This window comes from Mustela nivalis (genome assembly GCF_964662115.1).
Source record: "Mustela nivalis genome assembly, chromosome: 8".
Classification (NCBI taxonomy): Eukaryota; Metazoa; Chordata; class Mammalia; order Carnivora; family Mustelidae; genus Mustela; species Mustela nivalis.
This window is the reverse complement of record NC_139027.1, coordinates 65797325-65824069: the sequence shown is the minus strand read 5'-3', so window position 1 is coordinate 65824069 and position 26745 is coordinate 65797325. Positions and strand designations below refer to the sequence as shown.

The 26745-nt window shown below is 37.7% G+C and overlaps 1 protein-coding gene and 1 long non-coding RNA gene across 15 annotated transcripts; one reads left to right on the top strand and one right to left on the bottom strand.

The window, feature by feature from the left end:
* Positions 1 to 110: 110 nt before the first annotated feature.
* MTIF2 (mitochondrial translational initiation factor 2) lies at positions 111 to 23067 on the bottom strand. Of its 14 annotated transcripts, none has more exons than XM_082743591.1 (15): positions 23000 to 23067; positions 22396 to 22644; positions 20921 to 21143; positions 20401 to 20512; positions 14320 to 14491; positions 13695 to 13855; positions 12618 to 12794; positions 10310 to 10449; positions 8218 to 8342; positions 6627 to 6831; positions 6007 to 6259; positions 4796 to 4936; positions 2521 to 2685; positions 999 to 1139; positions 111 to 401 (listed from the first exon to the last, which is right to left on the bottom strand). In XM_082743591.1, the coding sequence occupies exons 3-15, from the start codon at positions 21134 to 21136 to the stop codon at positions 229 to 231; spliced, it is 2181 nt and encodes a 726-aa protein (XP_082599717.1). In that variant the 5' UTR covers positions 21137 to 21143; positions 22396 to 22644; positions 23000 to 23067; the 3' UTR covers positions 111 to 228. The 14 variants fall into 14 exon arrangements, with proteins under 14 accessions (XP_082599717.1, XP_082599715.1, XP_082599720.1 ...); XM_082743589.1 differs by having other exon boundaries at positions 22945 to 23056; XM_082743594.1 differs by having other exon boundaries at positions 21054 to 21143; positions 22945 to 23056.
* LOC309870971 lies at positions 2692 to 3912 on the top strand. The gene is made up of 2 exons (XR_014314910.1): positions 2692 to 3159; positions 3243 to 3912. It is a non-coding gene; the product is annotated as an uncharacterized lncRNA (long non-coding RNA).
* Positions 23068 to 26745: the final 3678 nt, after the last annotated feature.

Sequence of the window (26745 nt, the reverse complement as noted above, 5' to 3'; positions counted from 1 at the left end):
TAGTATTTTGACAAGTTATCCATGTTAATATTTGGAGTAATACTGTACTAGGGTATTTTTCTTACCTTCACTGAAGCAAAACTAGTTGCTCTCTACAATAAATCAAGACATTTGTTTATAGTTTTTAATTTATTTAAGTAATAATCAGCCCAGCATACGGTTTGAACCCTGGGATTAAGAGTTACATGCTCTACCAGGCACCCCATTGTTTACATTTTTAATAAAATTTTAAAATCCTGGATCCCAGGAACTCTTGGCTGGAACTTGTTTTTCTTCATAACAAATAATTTCATCTCCCACTTGAAATTGTATCTTTTCTTCACTCAAACTGAGACCACAATCCATTCCAGTTTTGATGATTGAAACGTCATCTTTATGGTGTTTCAATGAGCTTAATGAACCTTAAGAAAACAAAAAAAATCCAAGGTACATATATACTCAACAAGAAATAAATAACTACTAAGTGCTATACAGCTGGTACTAAAAGGAAATTAAAACTGAAATTCTTAAGTGTTACTGTTCTACCAGGTTAAATGACAACTAAATACTATGGAAAATCCAAAGGAAAATGGTTTGCTGTAAACAAGACCGGGTTTACAGTGAAAGATAACTAAATTTCCCATTTCAAAGAGAGACTAACTTTGCAGAGGACTGGCATATTCAGGACTTAATGAGATAAACTCAGCAAAAGACTATAAGCAAAAGGTCAAAAGGAAGTAAGCAAATACAGTGCTGCAGAAAAGTATAGAACACAGCTAGAAAGGTAGTTTTGGGGCCAATTTTTAGAAGCTTAGAAAATTAGATTACTGATTTATTAGGATTATTATTATAGGTTATTAGAACTTGGAGGGAGCCCATCACTAAGAACAGGTTTGAGTTCCCAAGAAGGAATGGCCTGAACAAGGATATGGGAGTGAAAGATTTCAGATGGTTATACAGAATAAGGTTTTGGTGACTGGATCTGATGTCTATTAGGAACAGACTGTGATGTTGCTTACCCTTCCAAATAACATCTCCATTACGGATTAATTTAAATTTTTTTTGTTTTTCTAACTGTCCCTTTTGGACTCTGCAGCCAGCCACAGGAACTTTCTTCTTCCCTTCTGTTACAGAAAAGGTAGCTAGTATAGAAGCTTCACCTTAAAAAAGAAAAGAATATTAAGTACACAGAAAACAAAGATTCTAAGAAATACATAATTTCACATATTCTGCATGGCAAGAATTAAAAGTGAGAAAAATACAAACTCGTGCATAGACAGAAATCCAAGTTTTCTTTGATTCTGCCAACTTTATTTTCCTGACCACTATTAGAAACATAAACATGAGGGGTTCCTGGATGGCTTACTTAGTTAAGCCTCTGCCTTTGGTCCAGGGTCCTGGGATGTAGCTCCCGCATCCCAGTGGGGAGCCTGCTTCTCCCTCTCCCACTCCCCCGCTCCTGTTCTCCCTCTCCCTCTCAGTCTTGCGTGCACAGTGGCTCTCTCAAATAAATAAAAATCTTAAAAAAACAAATAAACCATGAAATCCCTGGGTTTTCTTGGAAAAGAACATCACAAGAATACATGTTTGCCAAAAGAATAAACAAAAGAAAGTGGAATTCATTTTCTTAGCTGAATAAAATGTATTAGAAGATTATAGTCTACTGTCTATTCTATAAAAACCCACTTTTCAGCTGTCCCTCAATATATTTTCTCAAAGATCATCTGTTGGGACACCTGGGTGGCTTGGTCAGTTGGGCCTCTGCCTTCAGCTCAGGTCATGATCCCAGGGTCCTGGGATCAAGTCCCATATTGATCTTGCTCAGGAGGGAGCCTGCCTCTCCCTCTGCCTGCTGTTCCCCCTGCTTGTGTACTTTCTCTATGACAAATAAATCCTTAAAAAAAAAAAGTTTTTAGCTGACTTATTTTTATCTCCCCATTGGTAATTTATATCCACTTAAGAATACTAATTCTGTGACTCAAGCTTAATTTTTTTCACTGAAAATTATCGTAATGTTTAACAGGTCAGAAAAATATCTAAAATCTCCGGACCATTAGAACAGATAAAATGGTTCAGTAAGTCTCAGATAAATTTAGGTTTCCAGCTGGCCAAGGGATATGCTAGAAGAAAGTTTTTAAATACGTGGTACTCAAACATAAAGTAAACTATCTTCTCATGGTGGATTTCCCTGCCAGCTTCCAGGACAAAAATCAATGGCTTCCTCCACAGCACTATATATAATCTTTATCCCCCCCCCCCCCATTCCAGTCTAATTTGTACTACAATTAGTTGTTGATGTCTAAATTTTAGGGCCTCTGTATCCTCAAGGCTGAACCACAATGTCGCAGATGGTAGGTGTTTATAATACATATGTAGTTCACTGAACAGATCCATAGTAAGTCATTTTTTTCTACAACACAGGCTATATATTGGAACAGTGAAGATATTTCAACAGTGAACTACATTTCCCCCTAAACTTTGCTTTCAAGTGCTATTTACAGCACCTAAGATATGAATGTTCAACATTCAGTGAACACTCACCTATTGGATGCTCTTCCACAGTGCACGGCAATCTGCTGCTCAGTTCCTCCTGCAAATCTTCAATCAGGTGGTAAATGATTTTGTGAAGTTTAATTTTTACTCCCTTTTTTGCAGCAGACTTCTGGATAACATTGCCTACATTCACATTGAAGCCATATATAACACCTGGCAAGCAGAAATACAATCAATAAAGTAGCAAAAATACAGCATTAAATACTTCTTTCAAGCAAAACCTCAAATCTAAATATTGTTTTATTTCCAGGGCACCTGGGTGGCTCAGTCAGTGTCTGCCTTCAATTCAGGTCATAATTTCAGGGTCCTGGGATTGAGTTCTGCATCCGGCTCTCTGCTCACCGGGAAGCCTGTTTCTCCCTCTTTCTCTGCCACAGCACTACCCCCACCCCCGCAACTTGAGCTTCTCTCTCTCTAATAAATAAAATCTTATAAAAAATAGTTTTATTTCCTTCTATGTAAATTAAAAGCAAGTAGGGAAAATGAGAAATTCTACAATTTTTTCTCATGAACACTATTAGTTTTCAAATCAATGACAAGATTTTATAAATTATCATTTAATAAGGAAAATTATGGTTTTTAAATCCATCCATTTAAGAGACAAAAGTACCCATAGTATGCAAGGCAGTTTGCCCTAAAATTTAGACATCAACAACTAATTGTAGTACAAATTAGACTGGAATGGGGGGGGGAATAAAGATTATATATAGTGCTGTGGAGGAAGCCATTGATTTTTATACCACAGAAATAAGAAAAAATGATTAGGGCTGAAATACTACATTATTTTAATAACTGTACTACTAAATTATAATCTTATTGTCTACAACATTTTGCGGATTACTCATAAGTATTCAGTTGCCCAAACGATGGTCAATTACAGTACCTTAATTGGTAAAGTTCAAGAGTTATTTTAGAAATGAGAGAATTTCCATGGAGCTGACCATTTTACCAAAGAATCGTGTATTTAGGGGCACCTGGGTGGCCCAGCAGGTTGAGTGTCTGACTCTTAATTTTGGCTCTAATCATGATCTCAGGGTGGTGGGATGGAGCTCCACCCTCTGCAGGAATTCTGCTTCTTCTCCTGCCATTCCCCCTGCTCACACACACTCTTTTTCTCTCTCAAATAAATAAAAGGAGTATGTATTTAACTGCAAATACTTTGGAGGGAATAAAAAAATACAACACTGTTGAGACGCCTGGTTGGCTCAGTTTGTTAAGTGTCTGCCTCAGGTCATGATTCCAGGATCTTGAGATCAAGTTCTACTTAGTGCTCCTTGCTCAGATGGGAGCCTGCTTCTCGCTCTGCCCACTCCATCTGCTTGTGCTCACTCTTTCTCTCTCTCTCTGACACATAAATAAAATCTTAAAAAAAAAAAAAAAGGCAAAACACTCTTACCTTAAGTGAAAAAAAATAATGCAAACTACTTAAGAGAAAAACCTTGAAAGCCTTATCATTAAGAATTCATTCAACATACTATCAACATTTCATAGTATAGTGTAGGCCAGTCAGTGCCTCGAAAATACTTGGAATTAACCAGCATTACTAAACATACCTTTTCCGTGGTACAGGTAACATCTAATTTTAACCAAGTCCAGTCATGAAGTAGCTCCTTTCTAAGAGATTCATTAATTACTCAATAAAATGTTGGTGCTTTGCTCGATAGACTTAAAATGACAGTCATGAGTCACCTTTTTGTACTTTCTGTATATCATAAGTTCAACTAATAAACAGTCCCCCTGCCTTCTAGACATTTAAAGCTAAAAACAATGCTCGCTTTGCAAGCACATACACTAAAGCTAAAAACAGCTTTGAATCTAAGATATATGATTTGTAAAATTACCAATAAACAAAAAACAGGTAGACAAAAGTAAAAGATGAAGTGTTGAAGAGACTGATTACAGTATTTTTTTTTTTTTTTTTTTTGAGACTGATTACAGTATTAAGAGCATTCAAGTCTAAATAAAGGATAACCAACCTTGGATTAGGTGGGGAATTGGGAGGGGGTAGAGGACAGTAAATCTTCAAAAAACAAAACAAAACAAAACAACAAAACAAGAAACACTAATGAGACTTCAAAGAGTTCCCAAAGGTTGCAGTGCACATTCCATTCAGCTCCATGATTAGGGCTCCACTACAGCAGGAAGGGGGATGCTTCTAAGGGTAAATGGCAGATTGACTAGAAAAGCAACAAAAGACAGAAGCAAATGGTTCACACTGTGTTCTAGGGAACACAGTTAAACAAATAGCAAAGAGAATCCTTACCACGAAATGTTTCAGCAAGGTTAACATCATTTTCACTGACATCACCCACACCAAAATGTACTAATTCAAGTTCACACTCATGTGAAGCATCGTAGGTATCCATGATGTTCACAATGGCCTCAACGGAACCATCAACATCACCTAAATGCAGCAGAAGTTTAAAATTACTGGTGTTAAGAGGCATTAAGACACAGAAATGACAAAAACCTATTTAAAGCAATAATAGGAATGCCATTTACCACTAAATCCATTTTTATTTAGGTTTAGCATTATAATTAAAATTTAACTTTAAATAAAGTATATGAACCAAATGTACATTTACAACAAAACCAGCAAGGAAAATGTTTATTAAAATCTCCTCCAGTGAGGGATGGGCAAAAACAGTGAAGGAGGGCAAAGGCATGAACTTCTAACCATGAACTTTTAACCAGTTCAAAGTAAGTAAGTCATGAGATGTAACATACAGTATAACAACTATAGTTAGTAATACTATATTACATATTTAAATGTTGCTATAAGAGATCTTGAAAAAGTTCTTATCACAAGAAAAAAAAATTTTGTAATTATGTACTATGATGGATGTTAGCTAGACTGTGATGATGGTCATTTTGCAATATATACTAATATCAAATTATTATGTTATATAACAGACACTAACATAATGTTATATGTCTATTATATCTCAATTAGGGGTGCCTGGGTGGCTCAGTGGGTTGAGCCTCTCCCTTCGGCTCAGGTCATGATCCCAGGGGCCTGGGATCGAGTCCCGCATGGGGCTCTCTGCTCAGCAGGGAGCCTGCTTCTCCTCATCTCTCTCTCTGTCTGTCTCTCTGCCTATTTGTGATCTCTCTCTCTCTGTCAAATAAATAAATAAAATCTTTAAAAAAAAAAAAATCTCCTCCTGGGACACCTGGATAGCACAGTTGGTTAAGCATTGGACGCTTGGCTTTGGCTCAGGTCATGGGATCAAGGACTGTGTTGGGTTCCGAGCTCAATGTGCATGGAGCCTGCTTTACTTTCTCTGTCCCTCCCCTTCTTTCTCAGTTTCTCTCTCAAATAAATAAATAAATCTTAAAACAAAAACAAAAAACCACACACTACCCCTAAATGCCAAAATAATTTTAGCTTAAATTTAATGGCCCAAATTGTGAGAATGAAAAAATACATAAATTTAAAAAATTAGTTTTAAAGTACAATCTTTCCAAAGTCACCTTTAATAATTATAGGAAGAATGTGTGAATCCCTTTCTTCTTTCTCTTTTGCCTTCAAGGGTTTTAGTTCTTTTCTTTCTTGGTACTTTAGAAAGGATCTCTCCTTCCAGTGTATGTTGCCATACTTCTCACGGGCTTTCTGATGTGCTTCTTGGTGCTCCTTTCGCTTTTCTTCTATTATTTTCAGATCCTCTTTATTTTTCTCCTGTTCCAGCTCATACTTTCTCCAGTCAACAACTGCACGTGCCCTTGGCTTTACAGGGAAAAAAACCAGCCATTATTTAACTAAATAGAAACCAGAAATTTATGCATTATATTTTTCCCCAACTTAGCTTAGCTTAACTCATACATAAAACCACTAATTTTATAAATTTCAAGAGACATATAAAACTTTAATCTGGGAGCTTTGTAATGTAACAGATGATTTAATTTAAAAATATTGGCTCAAGTTTTTAAAAATTCTATAGCCAAAATCTAAAATGGCACTACTGGCCCCCTCACGGGCCCTTATAGCCTAAAAGTATTTGTTAACATAAATATACGTATTTGGTATAACATTAGAGATTAATATTTAAAACCACTGTTATCATATCTAATATGTAGGAATTAGCTTGATATACCTCAGATTCTACTTCAAGAATTTCATCTCCTGCAGAAGGGAGGTCTCTCCAGCCTACAATTCCCACTGGCATGCTGGGGCAGGCTTCATGGATTGTTTTTCCATTCTCATCAAACATTAAGCGTACTTTTGCCCAACTCTTTCCAGCAACCAGAATCGAGCCTTTCCTCAAAGTTCCTCTTTGAATTATAGCTGTAGTAACAGGACTAAAATGAAAAGAAATGTATATATTCTTAATGCCATAAGCAGGATGTAAGAACACTTATCTTAAGTAGAGCAAAGATACCTTTATGAGACTTAAATATATATATACATATATTATGTACACACAGGGTTAATCCCACTTCCCATGCAGGCTTTCATACTATAAAAACATTTCTACTTAATTGCCAAAAGGTGGAAGCAAACCAAATGTCCATCAACTGAAAAATAAAGAAAATGCAATATATACATATAATGGAAAATTATGCCAGCTTAAAAAAGAAGGAAAGCCCTATCATATGCTCCAACATGAACGAACCTACCTCAACGACATTATGCTAAGTGAAATAAGCCAGTCAAAAAGGACAAACACTGTATGATTCCACCCATATGCAGTATCTAAAGTAATCAAAATCACAGAAACACAGAACAGAAAGAACAGCTAAGTGCTGGGGAAGAAAGGAAAGGAAATTAGTGTTTCACGGGTATGCAGTTTCAGTTTTACAGGATTAAAAAGTTCTAGAGATCTGTTGAACAGCAGAGTGAATATACTTAATACTACTGAACGATACACTTAAAAATTGTTAAGATGGTAAATTTAATGTTATGCTTCTTTTATCACAATTTTTTTGAAAAATGGAAAAACTAAACCATTTCTTATAAGCGTATGGTAGTGGAGGGTGCAGATAGCTGAGTGCTCTGACAGAAACCTCATCCTCTTTCTGTAACTAATTTGTTAAGCAGTGAAACTTATAAATATATTGCTGATAGGAAGAAAAATTAAAGAAAAGAGCAATCCTAAGACCTTCTTATATATTATATTAATGGGGAAGGACATAAAGAATCTAAGAACCCTAAAATGCAACAATTACTATTTCATTCCTATTTGTTGATCTATGAGGCTTTATTTACCAATTCAGTTAAGTCAGTGGGAAAAAAAAATTCAAACTGAACTACTTATGTCATCTAAATGTAACTAGTAGATACAGAGAGATAGTTGCTATGGTCTACTAATAACTATATCTTTTGTTTTATGTGCTAGTGCAACAAAATGCTTTTCAAAGCAAATGCTTTGAAAATATTGTTCATGGGGCACCTGGGTGGTTCAGTCATTAAGCATCTGCCTTTAGCTCAGGTTATGATTCAGGGTCCTGGAATCGAGCCCCACATCAGGCTCCCAGCTTGGTGGGAAGCCCACTTTCCCTCTCCCACTCCCCCTACTTGTGTTCCTCTCTCACTGTGTCTCTCTGTCAAATAAATAAATAAAATCTTTAAATAAAAAGAAAAAATATTGTTCATGTTTAACAATAAAAATAATATACTGTTATATAATCAAGTCATAAAAACAATGAAACAAAATTATTAAAAAGCAAGAATTTTTAAAGTCCTACCCTCTTCCTTTGTCTGTGAAAGATTCTATTACTGTTCCTTCTACTGGCCCAGTGGAGTCTGCTTTCAATTCTAACATTTCTGCCAAAGCAACCGTTGCCTCTGCCAAAGCCATCAGATTATCACCCTTTAACAAAAAAAAGGTGTTAACATACAATAATAAAATATTATCTGTAAATTTATATACCAAGGTCAGAAAGCCAAACAATTCTTTACAGTTTATTATACATTTCTCTTTAAGCATTAAAAGCATGAATTATCCAATTAGAAAGGAAGCAAGGAAAGGAGGGAAGGAGGAGGGGAGGAAGAGAGAAAGGGAGAGAGGGAGGAAAGAAAGAGAAGAAAGAACAAAAGAAGGTAAAGCAAGAAAACCTGATCCAGGGACAGATCTTTCAAGGAAGAATGGCCACTAGTGTGCTCTTTAATACCCTTTCATAAACATATGCTTCATTCATTCATTCATTCATTCATTCTCTCTCCTCCATGTCTCTTTCTTTACAATGCTACTTTACATTTGAAGTTTATCCAACTGAACAAGCTTTCACATCTATTATTTCATTTGATCAACTTAAGAATGCTGTGAAATAAGTATATCAAACATTACTTACTCTTATTAAATAACTAAGGAGAAAAAGTATGAACCAGACCCAGGCTTTAAAGACATACTCTGTAATCACCCACTGGATCTCTTTTCCTCAATTGTAAAACGAGGAAGCTAGATTAGAGGATTGTTTCACCTTTAATGATCTATGTTTCTATGCTTTCTACGGCTCCAAGATCACACATCTGATTATGTGGAGATGAAACTGACAGGGAAGGGGTTTTTCCATTCTCTGTGTCAGCTAAGAGATTGCTCAGTTTTCAGAGTATAAAACAATGGGACAAGTGTAAGCAAAGCTGATAAAATAACTTGCTCACCTATCCACTTATTACTAGTATTTATTCCAATTTACAAAATCCTGTCCTGAAAAGCAGAGCTAGGGTATTTCTTTGCATGAAGTGTCCTCTATCTCTACTTGGAAAAGAAGGCCTCATCTTACTTCCTGCCACTCCCTCCCAATTTCCTCCACTCCACAGAAATCATCTCTGCCCTGACTCCAAGTGTGGCTAAGCAGCTTTACATTTATCTACTCATCTCCTGGTACCTGGGGAGAAAAGGTGACCATGCCTTCAAATGTTTTAGTCTTGCCACATGGCTTTCAAGAGTACAAAAGCAATCGGGGTAGAATCGAAAGATAACAATGCAAGGTAGCATTTTATGAGTTTCAGAGAAAAACAGGCATGGCTTTACTATTAGTGAAGGCATGATTGCTAAGCATCTTAGACGTAACACATTTAGGAAAATTAAAGATAAAATGAGACGTAACTAGAGGAAGGTAGCTAAATATAGTACCATCCTTCAGTGAATAAGGAGAAAAAAAAGTATATTATGTACAAATGATGGAATATGGCAAGAATGGACAAAAAAGGAAATGTCACTTAGCAGCAACCTGTACAGGATAAGAGAATTGGAAAATGCTGTCATACAGCAGATACTCAGCTTCCCTGGTGTTTTTTAATCATAAAATAATAATTGATCATTGAGAAGACAATGGAATTCCTCATAAATAACATAAACTTACAGCAATTTAATTCACAGAAACATTGAATTAATCAGTAACAACAAACTGAACCCAAATGTTTAATCTTTGTATTAGTGAAGTTTTTGTTTAAATCTCCCTTAAATGCCCTAAACCTGTATTTTTTCCACTATAGAAACAAGAACTTTTTATTACAAATTGGATTTCATTTCTGTTTAAAAAGGTCTTTAGCAGCTTACTGTAACCCTATCCTCACATTTGCCATTTGTTCTCATTCTATGTATCTCATAATAAGAAAAGCATTAGGTATGGACTTCAACTGGACAGTATTCAGCTGTGTAACCCTGGACTGGGGATCTGCCAAAGCAAGGTGATGATACCAGCTTTGCCTAGTACTACAGAGGACTTCTAAACAACACAAATGCTATGTGTCAAGATGCTGTTTTGGGGCACTTTGTGCATTAGGTACAGCAGGCCCATCTGGACACATCATCTCTGAGCTGCCTACATTTACCGTGAGTGCAGAGATGTGCACTGCTTGGACATCACCGCCATAATCTTCACAGACCACATCATAAGCTAGCAGTTCTTTTTTCACTTTTTCAGGATCAGCCCCAGCTTTGTCACATTTGTTTATGGCAAGGACGAGAGGAACTAAAAGAGAGTTAAAAAGAGTGCAGATGAAGACACTTTCAAAGCCAGGTATTGAGAGTGAGACACCAAATTTTTCTGGCTTTCTCTTTACTCAGTAGATGTACTAAGCTAAAAGACAGATCTAAAAAACAAACAAACAAACAAACAAACAAAAACGTGCTTTAGATCCCCTTTACTCTGCCTTCTGCACATAAAGGAGGATTCTGGATGTGAGATGTCAAAACTATCATTATAAGCAGATTCTGAATTAAGAACAGCTTCCTAAGATGATAAAAACCAACCAAACAAAAAGCAGCATTTTGGGTAGAGAAAAGCCTACCTTTTAACCTAAATGTAATTATCAGCAACTACACTGAAGATAATCTCCAGGCCAAAAAAAAAAAAAAATTAAGAGAAGATTTTAATCCAATTCTAAAACACTAGATCATCTGCAACTAGCTATTAAGTCAGTTAAAGCCCAACATTGTATTCTGAGGTGAAACTAAGTAGCATTATTATAAACTTTCTTTTAGGATTTACAGCAATTCTTTATTCATACATACTCACTGAGTATCATAGTAGAGTCTCAATAAATGTTTGCTTAATGAATGAGCCAAATAATCTTATAATCTACTTGTCAATATTAAACACACCCTCACATTAGTGAAATTGCGTAAAATGCTATGAGATAATTCTCTGGTTGGGAATCAACTTTGCAATTTCCTCAGGTATCAAAAGAAGGGAAATTGAAAACAGAAACAAAAAAGTCATACAATCCACAAGCTACTATTATGAAAAAGTACATTCTGTATAAATGAACTGGAATTTAACAGCGACAAGAGAACAGGTATAGAAAGTATGATGTAGGGGTGCCTGGGTGGTTCAGTGAGTTAAAGCCTCTGCCTTCAGCTTAGGTCAGATTCCAGGGTCCTGGAATTGAGTCCGGCATCGGGCTCTCTGCTCAGTAGGGAGCCTGCTTCCTCCTCTCTCTCTACCTGCCTCTCTGCCTACTTGTGATCTCTGTCAAATAAATAAATAAAATCTTAAAAAAAAAAAAGTATGATGTAAGAAATTCATCCTATCTCAACTACCTGCTTTATGCAAATCCCCAGCAAATTTATCACCTTCCTCTTTTTGTTATATTCCCTAGAATCACTATGAACATAGTCCATTACGCTAAGGCAGTTTTGAAAAATTAAAAAGGCAAAAGTAACACTGGAAACTAGAAGACCAGATTCCAAATATGGAAAATTTTCTCGTGCCAACAAACCTAGGGGAATGTGATGCATGCTTCATCAGGTACATTTTCTCAAGAGAGCAGTTATTTTCTCAGTGGGTGTAGGGTCATATCAGAGTAAGAATGAATGTACAAAGTAAGCGTGTGGAGGGAGTGGCTATTACTAAAGTTTTTAAATGAAGAAGCAAGGGAGAAGATACCTAAGTGATTTTCTAAAAGTTTCAATTTTATACCTTTGACCAAATAAGGACTTATTTCAAGCATATGAAGGAAAAGTTTCTCTTTACTTTTTTTTTTTTTTAAAGATTTTATTTACTTACTTGAGAGAGCAAGCAAGCATGAGTAGGGGAAGGAGCAGAGGGAGAGAAGCAGACTCCCCACTGAACAGGGAGCCAGACTTGAGAGTTTATCCTGGGATTTCAAGATCATGACCTGAGTCAAACGCAGACACTTAAATGACTGAACCACCCAGGCGCCCTGAAAAGTTCCATTCCGAGAATTCTGGACAATATATGAACAAGGAATAATAGAATATCACCACTTTGCAACTCCTAATGTATTTAGGTGATGGATACATAGAAGTTCATTATTCTGTCCTTACTTCTGTAACTGTTTAAAACTTCCATGATAAAAATTTTTTAAAATGTCATTGGAAGCCATTACATTCTCACACCATGCCAAGTAAGGAAACAGTATCGGATGGACTGTATTTGTGATCCCACATACCCAGTTGAATCCTACTACACTCTTCTTAGTAGTTATGTCTGTGGGAAAACAATTCAACTGTCTTTGAGCCCTATTGGTAAATAGCTGTAATAATCCTGGGATTGCCAGAAAGATTATATGAGCTCCATGTAAAGCATCCCAAAAGAACGACTTTAAGTAGAACCCTTTAAAAAAAAAAAAAAATAGCAACTTCTTTCCTGATATACGAAAGTCAACCACACGGTACCTTGAGCATCTTTGGCATGCTGAATAGATTCTACAGTTTGTTTCATCACTCCGTCATCTGCAGCTACAACCAATATGACAATGTCAGTGACCTGAGCACCTCTGGCTCTCATTGCTGAGAAAGCAGCATGTCCTGGAGTATCCAGAAAGGTAATCTTTTCCCCAGAAGGCAGAGAGACTGTGGAAACAGAAACCCAAGAACACTGAGGACTCAAATATGTACTTTCTTAATACAAAGAAATACATGTGAAATTATCAAACAGAATCAACAATTCTTAAAATGACTTATTCTTTCCATTAATCTTAACAGGAACAATACAGATCATCATTTTACACTGAAAAGTAACAAAGCATTGAAACCTTTAGGGTTTTCCTTTCATGTAATAATTTCAAACTAAAACTCTTTCTAGAATACACTTTTCATAAAAAACCAACTGGTATGTATTGATTCTGGAGAACAGAGCAATAGTTAATAGGCAGTCTCCCCTTCATGAGCAAACATCAGCTGCACAACTACACTCAGCAACAAATGCTATTTAGTATATGGTTAGGAGCTTAGAATTTGAGCCCAAACCCAGCCTTGAGTGTAAATCCTGGCTCTGCCACTTACTAGCTGGGTACCCTGAACAAGTAACTTAATCTACACAAGCCTCAGCATCCTTATCTATAAGTAAGAATATCAATACCTACCTCGTGATGTTGTTGTCAAGATAAAAAAGATAAGGCATATAAATAAGGTGCTCACCACAGTGCTGGGCACTTGCTAGGTGCTCAATAAATAGTAGCACGTTATCAAAAACTAGCAACGTTAGCAACGTTATCAAAAACTAGCACTGAAGAACTGTAGCCTCATTAAAGCAAACTAAGAATGAGCCAGGATGAAAAAGGTAATATCATTTTCTTCCTATAGAATGTACAAAATAAGCCTTATTAACCAACTGCTCTATATTTCATTAGACCAATGGCTTGAAGCTCTAGGCTTCCCTTTTGAGTTTGTCTATCTCATACTGTGACACTTGGTTTAAGAAAATAGTATGTGGGGGTCCCAGGCACATTGTAAGATAATGTGTGTCCATACCAAGAAAGGCACCAATGTGCTGAGTGATGCCTCCAGCTTCCATTGCTGCCACTTGAGTTTTTCGCAGTTTGTCAAGTAACGTCGTTTTCCCATGATCAACATGGCCCATTATAGTAACAACTGGGGACCTTGGGGTTAATAAAGCTGGATCTGCCTGAGGCCTACAATTAACAGCAAAGGAGTTTCATTTCTTAAATATCTTTATAGCCAGTAAATTGGTTTGCAGTCATCTCTGTGCACTACCATTAATAATAAAACCCAACATTCAGATTTGAATAGATAGAAGTATCTTCCTCTTCCATAAATGCAATGACCTACAGCAAAATATATGACTGCCCATGTACAGTTGGCATCTTCACAACAATAGGATTTTTAAGATTCAATAAGACTCAATAAGAGGTTTAAGTTCAGGATCAATATACACACTCAGTTAACTAAGAAATATAACCCTCAGAGTTTTATAACATGAATATACTTTCCAATATTTTAAACACTTTGAAGAAAAATTTAATCTATATTCCACATCAATTTAACTGCAAAAAAATTTTAAGGTGTATCTTTCCATTATAAAGTGTGAATAAAACTATGTGGTTTCCTTCCACCAATATATGGGGTTAAGTTTTACCTTCTTACAGCATCTTTATTTTCTCTGACTTTGTCCTGTTTTAATTTGCTCCATTTTAACTTCATCCCCGCCTTCTTAATTACTTCTTTGATCCAGACTTCATCTAAACGTGAGTGTGCTTCTAGTGAATCTAAGTCAATAGCAGTGTTCATTAAAGCTTCATATATACAATCTGGGTGGAAGAGAGAAGGCCTTTTAGGATCATGAATTAAATGTTCACAAAAGTGACCTCTATTAATAAATGTCTAAATATGAACAATACACTCAATGAAAAGAACAATTATATAAGCTGCTCCTCTAATGTTAACAAATCATAAACAAGGTGAAAGAAATTAATCTTTAAAATATGATTCATCTATATTGACATTGCTGCATTCATAAATATTTGAATATTTATGTACCATAAGAATCATCTGAGCTACCAATAAAACATTACAGGTTGTATACATCTATACTGAGCAGTTTATCACAGCCTAGTTCTTTGAAAACGTGTAGTTACACATGTCATGCATATATAAATGTGTATGTATATATAGTCAATTCTCATTATTCACGGTGGGTATGTTCTATAAACCCATCACAAATACTGAATTAAAAACTACTAAACCGGGTGCCTGGGTGGCTCAGTGGATTAAGCCTCTGCTTTCGGCTCAGGTCATGATCCCAGGATTCTGGGATCGAGTCCCGCATCGGGCTCTCTGTTCAGCAGGAGCCTGCTTTCCTTCCTCTCTCTCTGCCTGCCTCTCTGCCTACTTGTGATCTCTGTCTGTCAAGTAAATTTAAAAAAAAAAAAAAAAAAAACTACTAAACCATCACTCCAAGGGGAAATACAAGGTTAGGTTCTTCCAGTTCCCAATCACATCTTCATTAGCTAATCAATACATATTATGTGTTTCTGTTTCAAGATATCTTACTTAATACATACTGTTAATTCAGTTATGCTGAACTCACAGCCAAAAGCACGAAACCCAGTACATGAACATAGTTTATCTAACACATGTATTTTCTCTGTAAAGCACATTATGGCCTTCTTGCAAGTTAGTAACACCAAACAGCACTTCATTCAGTACTATGCTCAGGAGCCATCTTCATCCGCAAAATCAACAAAAAGGACAAAAATGTGAAAACATGACATTAAATAAGCCACAAAATGATGCTTGTTTACAGCATAAGAGCTAAAGCAAAAGGCAAAAGTTGCTTTGTTGAACCTCAGCTAGGAATGTGTGATTGGGCAATTCAAACTTTTCGCTGCTCCACGCATGTCCAGGAATGATTGCAAAAGCATTCTGAATATTGATTTGGGGCTATAAATACATTTTAGAGAATTCGGTAATAAAAAAAATCCCCAAATAAGCATAACAAATAGCATGGAGGACAAGGGGAGTTAGAGAGAAGGGAGCTGGGGGAAATTGGAAGGGGAGGTGAACCATGAGAGACTATGGACTCTAAAAAACATCTAAGGGTTTGAAGTGGCAGGTGGGTGGGAGGTTGGGGTACCAGGTGGTGGGTATTATGAGGGCATGGATTGCATGGAGCACTGGGTGTGCTGAAAAAATAATACTGTTATGCCGAAAATAAATAAAAAATAAATTTAAAAAAATCCCCAAATAATAAGGATCAATTGTATGTGTATACACACACACATACACACACACACACACACACACACAGAGTGTCTCAGAATAAACACAACACATGTAACTTATTTATTCATTTATGTACCTATTTAGGGTGTCCAGAAAGTCTTGAAATACAGGAAAAATATTTACTTGTTATTCTTTTTTGCATTCTACTTAATGTACTTTGTTTTCATTTGTCATATTTCCCTGTAGATAATAAATTAATGTATCTGTGATGATGATAAATAGTTTTATGTTTCTAGACTTTCAATTACCCTTTAAATATATATTTCAAGGGGCGCCTGAGTGGCTCAGTGGGTTAAAGCCTCTGCCTTCAGCTCAGGTCATGATCCCAGAGTCCTGGGATCAAGCCCTGTATTGGGCTCTCTGCACAGGAAGGAGCCTGCTTCCTCCCTCCTTCCCTGCCTGCCTCTCTGCCTACTTGTGATCTCTGTCTATCAAATAAATAAAACCTTAAAAAAAATTTTAAAAATGTATATATATTTCAAGAAACAGATGTGAAAGAAAGGGATCCTCAAATAAGTAGAACACAATTCAAAAAGAATATCCTATTCACTAGTGTGCAGGTAAAGGTTTACTCACAAGACTCTCCAAAAAAAAAAGAAAAAACCTTTCATTATTACAGCATTTCTCAAGTTCCATAGTGCAAATACTCCCACCATGGTTGATTTCAGCTACCAACACGAAGTCACTAAACACAGAGATAGATAGAAAGAGATGGGCAGTAGCACACTGTTATATTGTACTCCCACCATATAGGTACATGGACGTAAATAACCTCAAGAACACAGAAAATAGTAAAATGCAGTAAAATAATTAGGAGTGAAGGGATTTGATGAATAATACCTTTGTTTATGATTTAATTTTTGTAATGGTTGTGTTTACCGGCTCACATACTTCCTCAGGCTAGCAATCGGCCCCAAATCTGGTGCAAACCAGACCCACACATCACTGATTCTACCCTGTAATAATGCCAAGAAACCCTTTCCTATGTATATCCCCATCACATACTTTCCCAAGAAAGCACATTTTAAAAGAATATGGTGCAAATGATCTATATGGATATGCACTCAGAGAACAATAAAACTCTAAACATATAAATTATAATAATTCTATTTCTTTTTTTTTAAGATTTTATTTATTTATTTGACAGAGAGAAATCACAAGTAGGCAGAGAGGCAGGCAGAGAGAGAGAGAGGGAAGCAGGCTCCCTGCTGAGCAGAGAGCCCGATGCGGGACTCGATCCCAGGACCCTGAGATCACGACCTGAGCCGAAGGCAGCGGCTTAACCCACTGAGCCACCCAGGTGCCCCAGTATAATTCTATTTCTAATAATGCTAAAACCCCTAATACCAGTAACTAGTCTTTCAATGTTATCCTAAACTTTTGAAAGTAGCTTACACAGAGATAATCTCTTTCCCTCTATATTAAATGCATTGAGTAGGGGTGTCTGGGTGGCTCCATGGGTTAAGCCTCTGCCTTCGGCTCGGGTCATGATATCAGGGTCCCCTGGGATCAAGACTCTGCTTGGCAGGGAGCCTGCTTCCTCCTCTCTCTCTCTGCCTGCCTCTCTCCCTACTTGTGATCTCTGTCAAATAAAAAAATAAAACCTTTAAAAAAATGCATTGAGTAGTACATATTATTTTATCTTTATCCAAGACTTAAACATTTACAAATAGAAAAGTGCCCAAAGCATTTCAACCAGAAATATTACATCTTAAGTTATTTTAATTGACCCAGGGGAGGAAAAAAATCTCCTTACGTTGCTAATGCAGTAGTTAAATTAAGTAGGCTCCATACCCAGCATGGAGTACAGCATAAGGCTTGAATTCATGACCCTGAAATTGAGATATGAGTTGAGATCAAGGGTCGCATACTTAACTAAGCCACCCAGGTGCCCCAAAACTATTACCATTTTTAATTCAAATGAGATGCAAATATAATATTAAATAAACTTCGAATAGGTAACTTTTATTTAAATCATGGCATATAAGTTTTGGGTCTAGAGCATCTATCCATAGGATTAAATTTATCTTTTAATTATTTGGCAGTATAAAAGGATTATTACAGTTATGTGTGGGGGTGGGACAGCCAATGTTTAAAAAAAGAGAATCCTCAGGGAGCCTTTGTGGCTCAGTCAGTTGAGCATCTGCCTTGTGATTTCAGTTCAGGCCATCATCTCATGGGTCCTGGGATAGAGTCGCCTCAGGCCCCCAGCTCAGTAGGGAGTTGGTTTGGGATTCTCTTTCCCTCTCCCTCTGCCTCTCCCCATACCTGTGTAGCCTTCTCTCTCTCTCTCTCTCCCCCCCTCTAAAATAAATAAACAGATTAAAAAAAAAAAGAATCCTCATCTTTAAGTGATAAATACAGAAATATTTATGCACTGATAGATTAATAACTGTCACTAGCTTATGCATATATTATGCTTATTTTCCATTCCTTCTGCTTTCATATATATACAAAAATTGCCAGTAATAAAAGTTTTTAAAAAGTCACATCTATTACCAATATTATTTATAAAATTATATCAATACAGTTTTCCTTGGAAAAACTCAATGATAGAGCCATATGTATTTGTTCTCTTGAAGTTTTTTAAATAAACAGATTATATAATCAAACTGCAAAGTTTTAAAAATGCAAGGCTGGGTGAATTTTTTTTCCTTTTTTTTTTTTAACGATTATATTTATTTATTTGACAGAGAGAGAGAGATATCACAAGTAGGCAGAGAAGCAGGCAGACAGAGGGGAAGCAGGCTGCCCACTGAGCAGAGAGCTCGATCCTAGGAGCCCGAGATCATGACCCAAGCTGCAGGCAGAGGCCCAACCCACTGAGCCACCCAGGCCCCCCAAGACTGGGTGAATTTTCTATTACTCTGTAAGGATGTACATGTACAAAGAGTAATAACACTTTCAGAAGGGAAATGTGTTAAAATTCTAGCTCTGCTGTAATTTACAAAATAACAATTCTTGAGAGATAATTTGGTCTGTGAAAAACAGTATGGTCTATGTAGCCATACTCTGAGTTCAAATCCTCACTTTACCACATACTGTGGGAATTATTTACCTTTTCCATGCCTCAGTTTCTCAACCTATAAATGGGGGTAATGATTACATCTACCTGTATTGCATTGTGAGAATTACACGAGTTAATATATATAAAGTACTGGTACAATAGCTCAATAATATGAGTTATTATTTTTTTCTGTGTTTCCAAGAGTCTGCCTTGTCACTTTATTTTGCTACAATAACAGGCTATTTCTTATTTACTGTTATCTTTTTAAATTTTATTTATTTGTTTTTGAAAGAGAACATGCTTCACACAAACTGGGGGAGAGGGCAAAGGCAGAGGAAGAAGCAGACTTCCCATTGAGCAGGGAGCTTGAGGTGGGGCTTGATTCCAGAATCCTGGGATCATGACCTGAGCCAAAGGCAAATGCTTAACCGAATGAGCCACCTAGCTGCCCCATGTACTGAATTGTAATGCTAGTTAATAATGAGAACTCAAATTTTGTTCCAATAATCCTAAATTAGTAATAAATACACCAACAGTGCAATGAAGGAATTTTTTAAAAATGACAATAAAATAAACAAAATAGTATTATTAAGAGTTACTATTAAGGGGCGCCTGAGTGGCTCAGTGTTCAAGCCTCTGCCTTTGGCTGAAGTCATGATCTTAGAGTCTTGGAATCAAGCCCCACATCAGGCTCTCTGCTCGCTGGGGAGCCCGCTTCCCCCTCTCTCTCTGCCTGCTTCTGATCTCTCTCTCTCAAAATAAATAAATAAATAAAATCTTTTTTAAAAAAAAAAGAAAGAAAGAAAAAAGCTACTATTAAAAATATTTTCCTGGGGGCGCCTGGGTGGCTCAGTGGGTTAAAGCCTCTCCCTTCAGCTCGAGTCACGATCCTAGATCCTGGGATTGAGCCCCGCATCAGGCTCTCTGCTCAGCAGGGAGCCTGCTTCCCTTTCTCTCTCTCTCTGCCTGCCTCTCTGCCTACTTGTGATCTCTGTCAAATGAATAAATACAATCTTAAAAAAAATATTTTTCTGCTGGCACTACAGATATTGTTACAATGAGTGAAAAAAGAAAATCAGAAATTACAGACAACAAAAGGAAAGTTAAGTATACAGTACCTCAGCCCAAAATCGTTCTCTGGACTTACTCTAAAAGCCTACAGAATTTCTGAGAAAGAAGGGGTAGTGCAGATAAGAAAATCTTTTTCACTTTTATTAAAAGCAAAATTTTAGAGAACTATATTTGGCTGGTAAAGAGACAAGAAACTAATTAAGAGTTTATGACCTAAAGTGAAAAATACTGGAATGATTTAACATCTTTTTAAACCATCAGTCTAATTTTCATCTTTGAATATCTTCAGTCTCATTGCAAATAAAAATGTAAGTATTCCATTTCCTATATTTTTCCTTACAAAATTATCTGACCCACCTATGTCTTTTTCCATTGCTCTAGCCAGTTCCTCAACAGTCATTCCAATCCATACCTCCACCTCCTTTTTGGATTTTGTTGAAAATAACTGAGATTTCCGTGATCTTTCTTCCTATTAAAAATTCAGGATGCATACAGAAGGAAAAAGAAAAAACTTTAAGTGACAATATAGATTTATTCTGGAATATCTACCACAATAACAACTCCTATTTCTACCAACAGTCCCATAAGTAGTTAAACCTTAGATTAAAATTTACTGTCCTATACTCCTACTCCACTATTATATACTAATTTCCAAGTAATCAAATTCATCAGCATTAATGAATAACAAACTAGAACGTGCCTTCTTCACAAAGATTTACTGCCTGGAGTCCAGCATTAAGGAATAAAATTCTATAATGACAATATACCCAAATAATATAATATATATATTTATACAAATATATATATATAAAATAAGATAATATAATAATTCACCTCAGACCAAATAATATAGTAACTGATAGAAATCTATAACTACCTTCTTTGTTACTAGAAGCCTATATTGAGATAAAGCCGCTCCAATGAGCGGGTCTGTTTGCCAGGGCCGAATGCAGAGCTGAGCTGTCCACACCGGGTAAGCAGATGAAAACACATGATTCCACTGTGCTAACCTTCTCTGACCCAGGCTGTGCAGCTGCCTAAAGACAGTGTGAAATCGTAGCAAGTTCTCCAATTTCAGTATCTTCTGGTTCATGTTTCCCCTGGAGAAAGTTTTAAAATAATATCTTGGTTAATATGAAAATCAAGTTAGCAAATATTAAGTGGATTTCTACTCCATGAAAAACACTGTGCTAGAGTTACAACCATAAGTTCAGCTAGATTCTCGCCCTGAAAGAACTCTTGGCTAATTCAGGGAGACGGAATTTCATACTAACTACTCTGTAGATGTTAACGATCATTATTGTTGATGTTCCTACCACAACAGAACTGAAATACAATTTACAAAGTGATTTTTTTTTCATTCTTGAAACATCAACTAACCAGATCACAACTAGAGTGACTTTTCTAAAACGCAATTTTGAACTTATCAGCTCTTTGTTAAACACCCTCCAGTGGCTGGCCATTATCCCCCTTAACGAAAACATGCTAAATAAAGACTCATTATCTGCCCTCTGCTAACCTCTCACTTCATCTGTTACTGTTACAGTCCCCTCCCTCCTATCTCGGAGCTATCTCTGACCCCCCTGTAATTTCTGATGGCTTGTCATCTAATTTTTGAATCCTTGCATATGCTATCTCTACTTGGAACTATCTTTCAAGCCTCAATATTTTTCCCTCTTCCAACCTCCCCCTCCCCCAAAAAAGATTAGAGTGGGAAGAAGGCGCCTAATAAATATCTATTGAATAATGCCTTTTGAATGTTATTCTTGTAACAAAAGAAGAGTTACCTAGGAGAAAATTGCAACAGAACTTAATAGTGTAGTTCAGAACTCAGGAGTATAGTTATTTTCTCCTTGAGTTGTCTTTCCACTCTCAGTACTGCATTTCTACAGCTTTGCTTTTCAGTTTTTAAAGAGCCACTAAAATAATGTAAAATGTACAGTTTCTCTCCTCAACATTTCTTGAGTACCACCTTCCAGACATTACATTTGAGGATGCTGATTCAAAGTTTAATGAGCCAGAGTCCCTTCCTTCAGAATTTACTGTTCTTAAAAGTTCCAATAGAAGATTCTTAGGCACATGAAACACCTCAAGAATAGCACATTTTTAAAAAATCTTACTTAGGTACATGTCCCTGGCCTAAGAAGTAAAGAGATTCATTCCTCTTAGAAAAAGAATTTTAATAAGCCTAAAACCAGATGTAGCACGGGCATAAATTAGCAGAATGGAAAGAAAAGCACTACATGGAGACTAACCAAAGCACAGACAGATAACTGAAAAACACACTGCGGGGCGGGGGGCGGGGGGCGGGGGGGCGGATAATGCAGGTGTGAAAACTGGAAGGAACCTTACTTGCTACTTATTCCAAGCTCCTCATTTCATAGAAAAGGAAAATGAAGAGTCCAGAGAGGTCAAAAAGATTTCTCCAAGGTCATACCACCAGTTAATGACAGGCCGAGAAGACAGGCTGACTCCCAATTCGCCGTTCTTTCGCAGCTAGGCAGGCTCTCCTCATCACGGAACCCGAAAAGAGATGCTACAAACCCGTAGCTGCGTTAGTGGAAACGGCTTAAGGTAGGAGCTGTCAGCTTTGGAATTTATCTGAAAGGTAAAAAGAAGTCATTGTAGAAAAACGACGGCCCTCGAACCCGGCGAAAACTTCGCCTGGAACCCGGGCCGGGAAACCTTGGGCCCTGGGCATGCCGGGCTCGCGGGAAGCGGGAGCTAGTCCGCCGCTCCCGACCGAATAAAGCTTTCGCTACGCCAGAGGAGGGGTCCCGCCGGGATTAAAGCCCTCGCAGAAAGGCTTCCGATCGCTCAGGGTTTATAGCCGGTGCCACTGCCACTTCAGGCCAACAATACACGCCTCCCGGGACGACCCGGCAAGGGAACCCCACTCACTTCGCTGCTACATTGGGCCCTGGGCGACCCGACTCTGAGGAAAAGCGGAGATCACCTTGCGGGCCCGGGACAAAATCTGTCAGCCCATCAGTCCGTCCCCGAAAAGGTCCCCGACGGACTTCCGGTACTGCCGGAAGAGGTCCTTCCCGAAAATAGGATCCCCGAATCCGAAATAGCTGCGGCAGTCAGGAGTGGGATACTGGAGGTTCCCCAGTGGGTGTCCAAAGTTTGGGGGGTGGGGAGTGGGCGCTACAACCTGTGGCAGCCTCCCCGGGGCGGTAATCGCTTCGGCACGTCCCTTCACTTTCTGGAAGTCCCTTAGTGCTACTCCACTGGGGCTTGAGCTGCCTTAGTGTTGCAATGTGGATGAAATGATACGCTTTTAAAAAGACACATAACCTAACGAGGGAAAAATGCAAGGGAATGTGGTAATAGAATCCGCTAGCACTGGGCGAGAGGCGCCTTCTCTTTCAAAAGTCGCCTCGTTTATGGGTAGCCAGAGTTCCAGTCTCAGCTCATTCCCCGTTGTGTTGGCCAGGGGGCGTTGTGTGAACTCTGTGCGCCTCGGTTCTGCACTATGGTAATGATAGCAGCTGCTTTATAGAAGAGAAGTAAGGTTTGCAAGAATACTGGATTCATAATAAGGGTTTGCTGTTGCGATTACTACTACAGCTTCCTCCCAGAGCACTCCCGCAGCTTGATTGGATATGATGTCTTTTGGGCTGTCCCCTTGACTGTAACCTGCACCCTTTCTCAAGAGTGTAAGTATTGTTTTAACTCTGTCCTCAAGGTCTAACACTACCCTAGGTACAGAAAGAATTTCTTACTCAAATGCATACTTACCTTCCATAATCCGCCTCCTAAATCATGCCTCCTCCCCTTGATTTTTGTCTTCCCACAGCCTGCCACAGGTGTGCAATCAGCATTGCTGAATGATTAATGGGAACCTCTGCCCTGGAAATTTTTTTTAACGAACCTAACACCCAAACATTTGAAAACTATTACAGTTCATTCCATTTACTATCACTTTACTTACCATTTACAAACAGCCACCGAAGTGCAATTTCTACAAAAAACTGTTCTTTGCTTTCTTATTTTCTTTACCAAGTACTTAAAAAACAAGCAGAAATTGGTTGGTAGAATATCAAAGTAGTGGCCAAATTTTAAGTGAAAATAACTGATGCTTTTCTAACCGTGAAGATAATATTGGTAGAAACTTCAAGCAATAACTTGCCTTCCCCGTAAGTCGCTAAAAAACAATAGGATGAGGGCAGTCAAAGGAACAGAGGAACCAACCTGGAAGACCCTAGTGGCCAAAGCTGGAGATAGTTAAGCAACAAAATAACACCATGCTGGATTACAACCCAAAGTATCAAATAAATATACACGCACTGATGCTGATAAAAATAAATGATTGAATGAATAAATTGGGGAGAAGGGACAAATTCTCCCTACAGAAGAATTCTATATAATACATGTATATAACGGACACTAGGAGGTAGAGCTTAATTCTTCTCCACTTGAGTTAGGGCTACGCTTAGTGATTTACTTCCAGAGAATAGAGTATGGAAAAAGAAAAACAGTAACTGGCAGACACCACCTTAACCAACTGACCAAGGTAAACATCACTGGTGATGTCATGTTGATATCATGTGCCCCCTAAAATGATGTGATGAGGACCTTTTATCTCTGTAGTATCCTTCCAAAAACCCACAACTCTACTATAATCATGGGGGAAAACATCAGACAAACCCAAATTGAAGAGCATTTTATAAAATATCTGAGCAGAACTCTTCAAAACTGTCAAGGTCATGAAAAACGAGAAAAGACTACCACAGACCAGAAGAGACCAAAGAGACATGATGACTATATGCAGTGCAGGAATCCTGGATACAATTTTAGAACAGAAAAGGCACTTTAACAGAAAAACTAGTAAAATCAGAATGAATTAGTTAATTGTTAACTTCTTCATTTTCACAAATGTATCACAGTTGATATAACATATGAACATTAGAGAAAATCGGGTGAGGACATTTGGAAATTCTCCACAGTCTTTGTAACTTTATTATAATCTAAATTTATTTCCAAATTTCAAGTTTCTTTTTTAAAAAAGAAAGTTAATCAAATCCTAAACCCCACCTATCCAGAGATAACCCCTTTTATTATTTTGGTGAACATCATTCCACTTATCCCTATGTAAAAATACATGTAAACATGCAATTATGTATAAATAAGATTCATACTACTGTAAGGGCCTATTCGGCCAGAGCAGCCCCACCCCGGTTGAACTGCCATTTTGCTGTAAAGCTTAAATTGACCTTGCCCCCACCAGGGGAACTTATTTAAAAGCAAGTCTGGGAAACCAGTCCCAGGTAACAAAGTCCAAATACAAGGGTGGGTCAGGCCAGGTGGAGGTATTCAATCAGTGGGGGTGCATACTGACTCCCTAGCTACCAAGGAATATGGGCCCCACCCTGTGGGCACCTTTTGGGTGCCAATTCTGAACTAGGTGATAGGCTGGTTCAAATGTCTACTAGGATAAATTGTAATTCAATTGGTCACGTAGCATCACTGTGGAGTTTCCTCTGTGTGTTACAATCTCATTGGCCACCTGTGTGTGGCCAGGCCCAACCACATGGCCTTTGCTCTATAAAAGTTAGTCTGGAAAACAGGGAGGGATCGATCTCTCTGTAGGGGCGGCCCCGACTGGTCTGTTTGACGGTTGGTCTGATTCCTGATGCTTGGCGCAAAATAAAGCTTTGCTTGACCTTTGCTTTGTATCAGTCTCGCTCCTTTAATCATGGACCCATTATTGGGGTACCCAATTTTGGGGTACCCAACACTATAAATGCTGCTTTTTATCTTTACAATAATATATAATGGAAACCTCCATGCTGAGGAACATAGATCCATATTCTTCTTTTCAAATGACTGTGAAAGATCCCATTGTCTGTAAGTGCCATACTTACATAGCTACATATATGGGTTGTTTCCAGTATTTAACTCAAGCCATATTGCATTGAATAATGTTATTTTTTTTAAGATTTTATTTTAAGTAATCTCTGCACCCAATTTGGAACTCAAACTTAAACCCCAAGGTCAAAATTGCATGCTCTATGGAGACAGCCAGGCACCTCACAATGAATATTCTTGAGTATACACCACTGGATGCCAGATCAGTTCTTGCTTTAGAATAATGTCTGAAACTGGAAGTTCTATTTTCTTTCAGTGAAGAATGGTATTTACTATCGAACCTCTGGGTATTAGGTGTGTTCGTTGCTACTGGAGTTTCACTGCTCTCAAGCTCTCTCTGTGGACAAAGCTAGGGAATATAGACACCATATGCACACATCTCCATCCTTATACCTTGAAAATCATGAATTCTTATTAATATCACCAATTCTAAGACCACAGGTTTACTCTAGTCTTTTCCTTTTCCACTTTTGTAACCTCCTTTTTTGGGCAGTGAGAAACTTGACTTTCATCAACCCTGACATATCTAATTTCCTTGTATGCAACTAATTTTCAATTTGACCACCATCCCCTTCCTTTGAGCTTATGTTCTTCTTACCTCTTCTCAGCTCAGGTTCCCCCAGGCCGACCCACCCCTTGAAGGGTGGATCCTCCGCACCTTGGCTGGAGTAAAATGTTAACATAAGAGGAAACTGAACAAATGCCATTTGGGAACTCTCTCCCCTTGTCTTTGCAACTTGTCTGTAATCTAAATTTACACCCATGCAGAGCCATCAGACCCCCACCTGCACCCCATTTCTGCCCTATATCTGTAGATGCCTTACTCTC

Coding starts and splice junctions, on each gene's coding strand:
- MTIF2 (XM_082743588.1), bottom strand. CDS start 21,136: ATGAACCAGAAGATACTGAAATTGGAGAACTTGCTACGATTTCACACT. Junction 20,513..20,920: donor GGCTTCTAGTAACAAAGAAG/GTAGTTATAGAT, acceptor AATTTTTAATAG/GAAGAAAGATCACGGAAATC. Junction 6,832..8,217: donor TTCACAGACAAAGGAAGAGG/GTAGGACTTTAA, acceptor TTTTCATTTTAG/TCCTGTTACTACAGCTATAA.